The sequence below is a fragment of the Chenopodium quinoa genome, unplaced genomic scaffold (genome assembly GCF_001683475.1).
Source record: "Chenopodium quinoa cultivar QQ74 unplaced genomic scaffold, ASM168347v1, whole genome shotgun sequence".
Classification (NCBI taxonomy): Eukaryota; Viridiplantae; Streptophyta; class Magnoliopsida; order Caryophyllales; family Amaranthaceae; genus Chenopodium; species Chenopodium quinoa.
The window spans coordinates 3,315,370-3,326,822 of record NW_018743285.1 but is presented as its reverse complement, the minus strand read 5'-3'; the positions used below and the strand labels follow the sequence as shown (position 1 = coordinate 3,326,822).

Genomic DNA, 11,453 nt, shown 5'->3' with positions numbered 1-11,453 from the left:
TAACCCATTATAAATATTACATGTGTGTAATTATATTCTTTTACATATTTATAATTTTAAAAAATATATTTCCTACTTTTTAATATTTGGTGAATATATTCATAATTTTTATGTACCATTATTTTTGGTCAAATTTATTGTCATTATAAATATTTAGCAACCGTGCATTGCACGGGGTTTAATCTAGTATTTAATTATTAGAAGTAATACCTATATAAAAAGTTGATATTTTAGTAATATACGTTAAGACAAATATAACAAAATCTCACATAACTATGTTTTATCCTAATTTAAAATTACAAACACAAGTCAAAGTAAAGCTGGTGAGTTACACTTTGTTTGGATAGAAGGAAATGGAAGGAAAAGAAGGGATGAGAATGGGAGGGGGACAAACTCTCTTGTTTGGGTAAAGGATTGAGGTAAGGAAGGGAAAGGAGAGGGAGGGATCCATTTTCCCTCTCTCTTTAATAAGCATAATCCCTCCAAAATTGGAGAGATTTGGAGGGAAAATGGAGTTCACCTCCCCCTCCCTTTCTTTCCACTTCCCTTCCTCCTATTTCTCTCCCCTTTCTTTCCTTCCTCATTTGCTATCCAAACAAAGCGTTAGTGTCAAAAGTCAAAACATGTCAACTATATAAAAAAAAATTATGAAAGAAAAATTTAGTGATAATTTCTGGTCAAAGTATGTACTGTTTGGCCTTAAAAGTAAAAATGGAACAATTGTCAAAAACCATAGAGTAAAAAGGCATAGCATACAATATCTATAAAACTATGAATTCCTAAAGAAGTTTATTAGACTATAGTAGAATGAAGCAAATGAATAAATACAGACTGATTGCATTAAAGTCTATAAACCCTTGCCATTTGTTTCAAGGTTACACAATCTTTAAAAACCCTTAACAAAACTTATGTTGTTGATGTTGAAGAGCACTAGTTGAGCTCATTCCTAGGATATCATGGTTTGCTATGGCGCCGGCTACAATCTTGTTATGTGATGGATCTTGTTGTTGTTGTTGTTGTTGTTGTTGTTGATGCTGGTCCAAGCTCTGGTAATTGGCAAGAAGCTTATCCAAGAACCCCCACTCGCCGCCATTAGCTAATAATTGTTGTGTGTTTATTAGTCCTCCGGCGGAGGTACTTAGTCTCAGTATATTATCCATGGTAGTAAAGAGAGTGCTACCACCGGTGGCTGATAATGTGTCGGAGCTAGCCAATTGTGGGAGGTGCATAGCGCCATCGAAAGTGTAATCAGGGTTATAGTAGTTATTAGGAAACATCAAGGGTTGGACGTTGTAACCATGTTGCCTTGGTGGGAACAGGGTTGTAGAAGTAGTAGGGTTGGTACTTGGCTTTATCATGTGGCTTGAGGAAGGGTGATTATTTGTAGGGTTAGGATTATCGTAATCGTCTTCGTGTTGTAGTTCAGAGTGTAAACCTCTTCCATGGTTCTTCTTCTTGAAGACTCGGCACACCACCCATCCATCTTCTTGCTAAAACAATGAAAGAAAACCACACCAAATTAGTTGCAATTAAGCATAGATTGTCTACTTGTATATCTATAGGGTTAGATGAACTATGGAGAAACAACTTATTAATAAATTCTTTTTTTTTTCTTGACTTACAATGAGACGTGTCAACTACCTTTTTTTCTTGTATAAACTAGTATAAAAATGACAGTTATCAACAACTCAAATTTAATTCTTGGATCTGCCACTCTAAGGGGGACATATACATCTTAAAATGTCGTCTTTGGTGTACCTGGTTACATATATGTGCATGATTACAACCCCTAAATCATGGATCTATATCTAGTTGAAAACAATTTCATTTTTGGTTTGATGGACACAATGAAATACGCGTACAAATAAATTTAATTTAAGCTTAAGTGAACACATGGATATGAAATATATGAAGATTACATTAAGAAAATTTTCTAGATTAATGAAATAAAGAAGGTCTCTTTGATTTGTGGTCTGACTTTACATAAACGTCAAAACTTGTTTATCTATGGTAGTACAAACAAGTTCCAACGTGCAATAATATGATTTATCTTTACTCCAAGCCTTAAAAAGTTAAAAGTAAACCTCAATTATTGATAAGCTCAAAAAGGCTAGCTGTAATCTTGCGTTAAACAATATCAATTTTTATGGATAAAAGTAGTTATTAATAAAATTAAACCTACCTGAAGTTGAGGATCTTCATCGTTGAGTCGGTATTCATGCATGATCCAATCCGTCTTGTGACCATGAGGAGCACGTCCGGTGTAGAAGACTAAGGTTTTCCTCATGCCGATTCGCTTTGCATTGTTGCCAAGGTAGATTGCCTTGTCTCTCCCGGTGGCTTTCCAAAATCCGGCTGCCGTGGCACGGTTTGTTCGTGTGCCGGTTGGATACTTCTTGTCCTTGTGGCTGAAGAAGTACCATTCATTTTGAGGTCCTGAACCTATCCTGCATCTATCTGTATAACAACATTATATGCATGGTATTAGCATAACTTTGTATAAGCTGCCAAAATAAAGATTTTCTAACATGCTAGAAAAACTTATCTAGATTCTAGAATATAATCACATAACATATTGCTACCCAAAAAGTGAATAACATACATAAACTTCACTCAACCTAAGTCAATATGAAATTAAATTCAAATAATATTTGTCGTTTTTACATAATAAATACATACAGTTTAAATTTAATTTGTTAGTACTGAATGGTCCACTAATATCGAATATAGGCAAACAAAATAAGATTTAATCGAAACTCCTTGTTTGTCATTTCTATACCTTTTTAATATAAAACTCTAACAAAAATCCAATAATCATGTAGCATTACAAATCTATATTATTCAGAAACACTTTTTTTTTATGAAAATTACATATCACTTTCTAAGTACGACTTTTACAAATTAAATACTACTATATGATTAAAAGAAGCCCTCGAGATGCCCATGCAAAGTTAAACATGTTTAAAAAATAATGTATTAGCGGATGTCAATGAGTTCATCTAAAAGTCTTATTTAGCGGGTTGATGAAACCTATGGTTTGGGATCATCACCTCCAAAATATTATTGAGTTTCATTTTTTTAATTTACGAACTAGCTAACTCCGTATGAACTTGTGCAAAGAATTAAAAATAAATGAATAAAGGTTGGTAGTATCGGATCCAAAGTATCTTGGAGTTAGGACCCTAGTTCGTCCTATATCATCATGCATGTTGCTATTTTTTGATGTAGATGATGAATAAATAAAAAAGGAAAACATAAACTATGAATAAGATTAGAGTACATACCATGCTACTACTAACAAAGATGATGAGTTATTTCATGCTCAAATCTTAATTAACTCTTTTTTTTTTAGATCGATTATAAGTTTATAAGCCCTAAAAAAAATTCAAAAGCTTAAAACTGAAGTTTTTTTTCCATTTTTTTTATTTTTTATTTTTTTATTTTTTTGGAATTTGATAAGCGCTCTACTATATCATGCAACAACAAACATGATGATGAGCTTCAAGCTCAAATCTTAAGTCTTACTATTCGATCTATTACTAGATTATTAGCCCTATAATATCTCTACATAAGTTTATATTATCCAAGATATCCTAAAGGAAAGACCTAAAACCACACTATAAGTAAAGATTTTTGTACTTGTAAGCGCGCAAATAAAATGAAAAAGAAGGTATGTATGTGATATGATGTTAAGCAATATAGCTAACCTTTGAGATCCCACGGTTCAAGCCTGTTAAGGTCAACTTCTCTAATAACATCAAGATCAATAGCTTCATAAGAAACCTTTTTCTTCAAATAATAGTATAGTAGTTCTTCGTCAGTTGGATGGAAGCGAAACCCTGGAGGAACGGAGATTTGGCCATTACCACCATTTGCAGGCATCATTGTAATAACTTTGTTCGTCTGTAGTTCAATATACTCAACCAACCTAAAAAAAATCACTGAAAAGTAGGAACAAGAAACGGGTCACAAGATGCACGACATAACAACAACACGTTACGTTACTTCAGAATCAATCAAGAACACCGAAGAAAGAAATCAAAGAAGAAGATTAAAGTAGATGGAGGCAAAATAAAACACCTTACCCTTTGGTTAGAGAGAAGGTGATAATGATAAGAATGAGATGAAGTAAAAGATAGGGAATTGAAAGAAAGATTAATTAGATTGTAATCAAGAAGAATGGGAACTAAAACCAAGGAAAAGGGAACAGAAATAAAGGAAAGCTGGGGGATATAATAGTCAAAGGAATAGAAGAAATATAATAATAAAAAAAGGAATAGAAGAAAACAAATAATAAAAAAGGGGAATAGAAGAAAACAAACAATAAAAAAATAAGGAATAGAAAGGAAAGGGAGTCTGATTGTCATGTGGAGGTATATGAAAGCGTACGTATAACGGTGCACGGGGGAGCGGTAATCTGACTAGGGATTCTGTCCGTTGAATAGCAGACCTTAGGCCTGAATTTCGCCTCATTAATGTCATTGAATTAAGGATTAGAAATTAGGAAGATTACCAGCTTGAGAAATTAAGGCCTTAATCGAATGTGATTAAATTAATCGGTCGCTAATTAGAGAAGACTAGACGAGGTTGACGTGCAATATATATGTGGATAATAAGTGTGTACAGGTACAGCTAGAGTGAATTGGCATTTGGGTGTTACTGTAATATTTATACTATAGTATACTTGTTGCTTTGTTGGTGTTTGTTTTCCAAGGAAATGAACATGTTGTTTCTCTTGGTGTTTTTACTTGTTACTCCACATAATTTAAATGTATGATCTTCCTCTTCAAGTTTGGAAAAAAATAGATTAATAGTTAGGTTTGTTTATTATGTGGGTCGGTGAAGATTAATAGCTAGTGGTTTGATCAAATGGTCTAGTTGAGTCGGATTAATAAGTTATATATGGGTTTTGTCAAAAAAAAAAAAAAAAGGTTTATATGGGTTGATGGGTTAGCAATGGGTTGAGTTAATAAAGAATAATAGTGAAGATATAATGTGGTTACACAAACGAATATAAGAATACACAAACTATTGGGTGCGGCAGCGCCGCAATAGTTCGTGCGGCGAGACGCTGCCGAATTGCCACAAAAGTACACTGGGAAACTCCGTATCAATTGCAACGAAGGAGTAATCGTCGATCAAAGATCGAATCAACAAAAACTTAGATTCAAGATTATCAGACTATACTTCACGAATCTTAATCAATTGAACAAAGGCCATGAAGAATCCAGAACTTATCGAATTGTTAGGGTTCTTCAATCTTCACTTCTTCAATCAACATAGAGTAGTCTTCGGCCGCGATTCGCTGGTGCAAGTCGCAGGGAGAGGGAAGGAGTAGCAAGTTCTGACGCCGCAGCCGAGGAAGAGGAGTGCGTAGCCGATGTGTATGCGGGTTTCGGCGGTGGAAGAGGAGGTTGGGTCGAAGGAGAGAGAAGAGAAATGGCGAAGGGTTAAGGAGGAGAGAGAATTTGTGGGTTGGTGTTATGACGGTGAAGGTCGTGGCTGTTGTGGACGGTGGTTGGGACTGATTGGTGGCGGCGGTTCTCTACTAGTGGATTTTGCTGGTAGATGGTGGCTGGTTGGGCGGCAGTTGGGGAGCAGCGGTGGTGCTGTTGGTGGTTGGGCATTTGGGGAGCAGCCGGTGGTGTTGTTGTTGTTGGTTTTTCATGTTTATTGTTAATGAGAAACCCCATTCTCATTTGAAACAGAAAGAGAGGAAGAGAGGGAAAGAGGAGAGAGAAAGAAATAAAAATATATTGCATTTTGTCAATCATATTAGCCAACAAATGACGCTTATCAGCCATTAAATTGAACATATCAGCCAATTGATGATGTCTGATATCAGTCAACATTAAGGACATATCAAACATTAATAAAAACATATTTGTCAACACAAGGAACATATCAGCCAATAGAAGGAACATATCAGCCAACAAAATGATGAAATCAGCAAATAAAAGGAACAAATAAGCCAACACAATAAACACATCAGCCAACAAAATAAAACATATAAACCAACAATTAAAATATACATATCAGCCAACAAAATAAAGATATCAGCCAATTAAAGAAATATATCAGCCAACGGATATCTGATAGCAGCCAACAAGAGGAACATATCAAAAATTAAATAAAAAAAAATAAAAAAAAACATATCAGCCAACAAATGAAACATATCAATCAACACATGAAACATATCAGTCAACAAGTAAAATATATCAGTCAAGTCTGCCGTAATATGCGTGCGACAGTCCGCATCCAATACCTTCTCATAAAAATATGTGTAGTGTTGACACTTTATGAACAATTGACAAGTGAGATGTAGAAGTACTATTGTACATTATTATTATTAGAAATGAAAAGAAAACGCATTTCCTAAGCTTGAATAAAAATTCATCCTATTATCAATTAATTGATTTTAGAATAGAAGTGAACATCTTTTATACTCTACTTACTTGTAAACGATCAAACTTTCTTTTATCATTAATGGATGTGATCTAGGCTCATAATATAACAATTGATGTTCACATGTATAAATATCGTACTTTTATAATAAAACATATTTTAGGCTTGAGTGACATGTCACATTGCCCGGATAAGATGCGAACAGAAGCTAAGTGCCTATGAACAAGTCAATTTTAAATGGGTGAATTTGGCTAACTAATTGGATTGGATTATTAATACTTAGTCAGATTTGGTTGGGTCAGTCATATATTCTCAAGTTGTAATAAGCCAGGTTTTAAACAATTAGGCCTGATCTTGTTTGAGTCGATTGAGTCTAGTTTAATTAGTTTGGGTTGGAACATGTGGGTTACAGTCGGATTATATTGGGTCCTGGGTACATACTAGCTAGGTCGAGTCATTTGGGTGTTAGGTACCTATCTTTCGACTTTAGTTAATTAGGGTAATAGGGACATGTATATCAAATCAGTCCAATCAAACATTAGGAACACATTGGCTCACTTCTAGACCTATCAATTCGAGTCAATGGGTCGGGTTCGGGTTAAAATTCGGGTCATTTGGATTGTTTTGGGTCGTTACGAAATATGATAGATAGGTCAAATCGGGTCGATTTTGGGTCGGTTGGGTCGGGTCGGATTTGGGTTCTCTCTCAATGGCTCGGGTTTGAAATCGGGTTGGGTCAAGTCAGGAATTGACACGTAAAGTCACGTTAAACAACTAGGTATCAATTCAGTATTTTGGTTGGGTCGTTTAGGTTACATATTAGATACATATCAGGTCATACCAATTAAGTATTGAATGAAATTGGGTTGAGTGACTTGGGTCCTTTCGATTATTATGTTATATTTTAATCATTATCGATTAAATCATTAAAATTATATATTTCAGGCAAAAAAAAAAAAAAGGTTCATTTAAGTCTAGCAACTATAGGTAAGTAACGTTTTATTATTCGGCTAGTATCAGCTCTGATACCATGTTAGATGATCATCTCGGCTAAAAGTTTAAGCTGATGGTTGAAATCAAGATCAGTTTATATACTCTATTAATTGTGCAAAAAGGCAAAGGAGATCAATAAAAAGAAATGGAAAGAATATAAAACTTAGGTTCAGGCGACAATTAACCTTATTTATGTTTGCAATATAATCATAGTTAAATTTGTACTATATTATCTAAGTTACAATCTAGATGCATTAACCATTTTAACAAATAACAAATTATTCTTATTTTATGTTTGCAATATAATCATAATTTAATTTGTACTATTTTATCTAAGTTACAATGTAGATGCATTAACCATTTTAACAAATTACATATTACTCTTAGAATATCCTTAAACAATTACCTAAAAATCATAAGTCAAAGCTAATCATAACTTCTTCTTTTTACATGAATCATAACTGTTATAAAGTACGTAATAGATTCTTTGTTAAGAAGGGAGCTATGAAATTATATTTTCCATTGTTAATTAAATGATGATAGAGGGAACTAAATTAAAAGGACAATAATAACTTCACAAGTGAAGCAACAATAATACTATCCAAATATAAAATATGGTAATAATTAAAGATCAGATAATGGGCCAGATATGCCACTGTTCAGGCCCAGAAACGGAAGCCTGATAAAAAGTCGGCCAGGAGAAGTAGCCCAACTTCTAAAAACGTTTTGGAGCATTAAAATTGTTTTGGGTGAAAAAGTGAAAGGTCTAATTAGAAAATAGTAAAAATTACCTTCATTTTTTATAAATTGCAACACTATTCTTTTGGAAAATTTGTCAAAAAAAAAATCTTTTAAATACCTCATTTTGCAAGAAAAAACCTTTTAAAAGGATCTTTGTTAAAAAAAAAACCACCACGATCACTTTTTTTGTTAGATGAAACCTCTCTCCTCTTTTCCGGCATTGACTCAAAGATTCAGGCGTTGACTCCTTATTTTCTCTACTTACACCCAAGTCTTTTTTTATATTTGCACTCCCTCCTTACTTTTCCCCTCTTATTTTCCCTCCAAAGTTAATGCCCTGTATTCTCTCTCTCCTTTCTTCTCTCCCTCCATGAATGCTCAGCACTTCAATAACATCACTTAAGGTTTCTCTCTCTCTCTCCTCTGCTCACGCCATTAATATTCTAACAATAAACTATGGTTAATTCATCAAATTATTAACGCAAATAGTATAAAAATTGGGGCTTTTTTCCCACAATTGACAAACTCTCTTATTTGATGTTGTCAATGGCTAAAGGAGGAAGAAATGGGTTGTTTGGTCGCAAAACAAGGTTTTCTAATTACACAGTTAAGAACAAACCAAGGTGAGATCTTCAATTTCGTACTCAATTGCATAAATTGCGTAATATTAGTTAGGTTTCGACAGAAAAATTCGACAAAAAATAAACCTTTTACTTAATTGTTGCTCGATATTGGTGAATTTATACCGTGCTGCTTAAACCAAATCCACAAACTGTTAGAGAGAAGAAGGGTGGAGTGAGCACTACAATGGTGGAGTGAGTACTAGAATTGTGGAAGAAAGGGATTAAAAACCCTAGTTTACCTTTTAATTGATTTGATTTGGGGAGGTTTGCCCTAATTTTTCTTTTAATTGATTTGGGAAGATTTGCCCTAGAGGGAAAATTACTCAACAGTAGGCTGCAAGTAGAGAAAATAAGAAGTCAACGGCTGAAACCTTGAGTCAATGACGGAAAAGAGGGCAGAGGTTTCATCTAACAAAAAGTGATCGTGATGGTTTTTTTTAACAAAGATCTTTTTAAAAGGTTTTTTCTTGCAAAATGAGGCATTTAAAAGGGTTTTTTTTGACAAATTTTCCTATTCTTTTTCATTAGTTTCCAATAAAATTGCAACACTTCTACCTTTAGTTAAGAATGACTATTATTTTATTATTTTAATCTTCAACCAACCTCACATTTGCTAATTTTTTTTAATAATTTCTTTCTTGTACTAACAATTACCATATACGTCCACCAACTATACTTTATACGGAGTATTATAAAATCCTCGCACTATGTTATTTTTTTTCATAAATTATGTGTCAAGCCACTTTGCTATTAATGCAAAATAAAGGGAGTAACAAAAAAGTAAAATTAGGCTATATTTAGCTCATCTTATTGTGATTTATATAATAAATTAATGTATTCATATTAATGTACGGTCTTGTTAGAATCATCTTCACATATGGTTTTATAATATCAACTTTATTTAATTAATGATATTTAATGTTCAAAATGTGCATTACAAGAAGTAAATCCTCTAATAATTACAATATTTGGAGATTGAAGGAATTATATACTAATAGTTAAAAATTCCCACCAGGAGAGTGGATGTATTTATGTTGAGGAAAAGGACATACACTAATGCACTAGGGTAATATTTCCTCCGTTCTTTTTTACTTGACCTGTTTCTTTTATCACGCTTGTCAATGCAAAACTTTAACAACCAATAACTTTAATTCCCCATAAGTAAAAATTATAGAAATCTAATATATATAAATAAAGTAGGCATTTTTGGAGAGCATTCGGAGCGCCACGTAAGAAATATACTTATTTCGACCAATAAGAAGAAAGATTTGTATTTTATTTTTGAATTAAAAAATTATGTCGCCACCTATATAAAAGTAACGAATTAGATTTGATATATCTAAAATTGTAATGCCACGTAGATTATAATCCGCGAATTAAATTATTTTAATAAAAAAAATAAAGTAAAAATATAGGAAAAGATAAATTTATGAATTCAATACTACGAGTATAAGAAATCCAAAAAAGAAATAAATTAAAAAATATTTAAATGATAAACGCTTATAATAAAGTTTGATACCTATCATTATAAGATAAATTTTGATAGTATTTATGATAAGAAATACAAATTGTTCGTTAATTATAATTAAATTAAAATTTGTGATACCTACCATTATAAATTGACACATCATACGAAACAAACAAAATTTCGTATCAATAAAAATCCCCATCAAGCAAATTTTGTGTTATTTTTTGGTCATCAATGGTCGGGTAATTTTTAGCTTAATTTTTAAAATCCTATGTTTAAATTAGTATTTCTAAATATTACTTACATTGTATTAATTTGGGATATTCAACGATTATATGTTTATGTTTTATTTACTAAATTTTTATTTTACATGCAAATCTAACACATCATACGACACAAATAAAATTTCGTATCAATACAAAACCCCATCAAGCGAATTTTGTGTTAGTAATTTTGTGTTAGTTTTAGGTCATCAATGTCCGGGTAATCTTTAAAATCTTATGTTTAAATTTATATTTGTAATTATTAGTTACATTATATTTATTTAGGATACTTAACGATTATTTGTTTATGTAATGGCATATGATTAGATGTTGTATACTTAATATATGGATGTCTTTGGTTATTTTTGGAGATGATGGAAAAATTCCAGTGCATAGATTTGATTTTGGGATTTGTTAAACATCGCCCACAAATTACTACATAAAGCCCACAAAATATACTTGGTTTGACACTTTTGGCCATTTTTGAAATTTTACCAAAAACGAAAAATTATGACATCGAAAAATCAAATTAAAAAAGACACTTGGTTTGACACTTTTTGCCATTTGTGAAATCTTACCAAAAACGGAAAATTCTGACATCGAAAAATCGAATTGAAAAAGACACTTGGTTTGACACTTTTGCCCATTTGTGAAATCTTACCAAAAATAAAAAATTCTGACATCGAAAAATATGGAGTCGTACTGGGTCCCCACGGGAGACCAGGGAGCCGAGGGACGCCGAAGAGCCGTCGTCGTCGCAGCAAACGAGGTAAAACATCGTCGGCGGCGTGAGCATGGACCACCACCGTCATGGTCGGGGCGCCTGGCCAGGACGCCGGTGCCATGGCGGTGGCGCCTGGCTAGGACGCCGACACCGTGGGGGTGGCGCCTGGCCAGGATGCCGGAGCCGTGGTGGTGGCTTCCAGGCTAGGCGCCACTCCCACGGTGCTGGCGTCCTGG

At 33.4% G+C, this 11,453-nt stretch overlaps 1 protein-coding gene across 1 annotated transcript; it reads right to left on the bottom strand.

Annotated features, from left to right (window-relative positions):
• Positions 1–580: 580 nt before the first annotated feature.
• Positions 581–6,006, bottom strand: LOC110735747 (NAC domain-containing protein 76-like). The gene is made up of 4 exons (XM_021915926.1): positions 4,086–6,006; positions 3,708–3,941; positions 2,183–2,457; positions 581–1,490 (listed from the first exon to the last, which is right to left on the bottom strand). The coding sequence occupies exons 2-4, from the start codon at positions 3,883–3,885 to the stop codon at positions 897–899; spliced, it is 1,047 nt and encodes a 348-aa protein (XP_021771618.1). The 5' UTR covers positions 3,886–3,941; positions 4,086–6,006; the 3' UTR covers positions 581–896.
• Between the last annotated feature and the right edge of the window lie 5,447 nt (positions 6,007–11,453).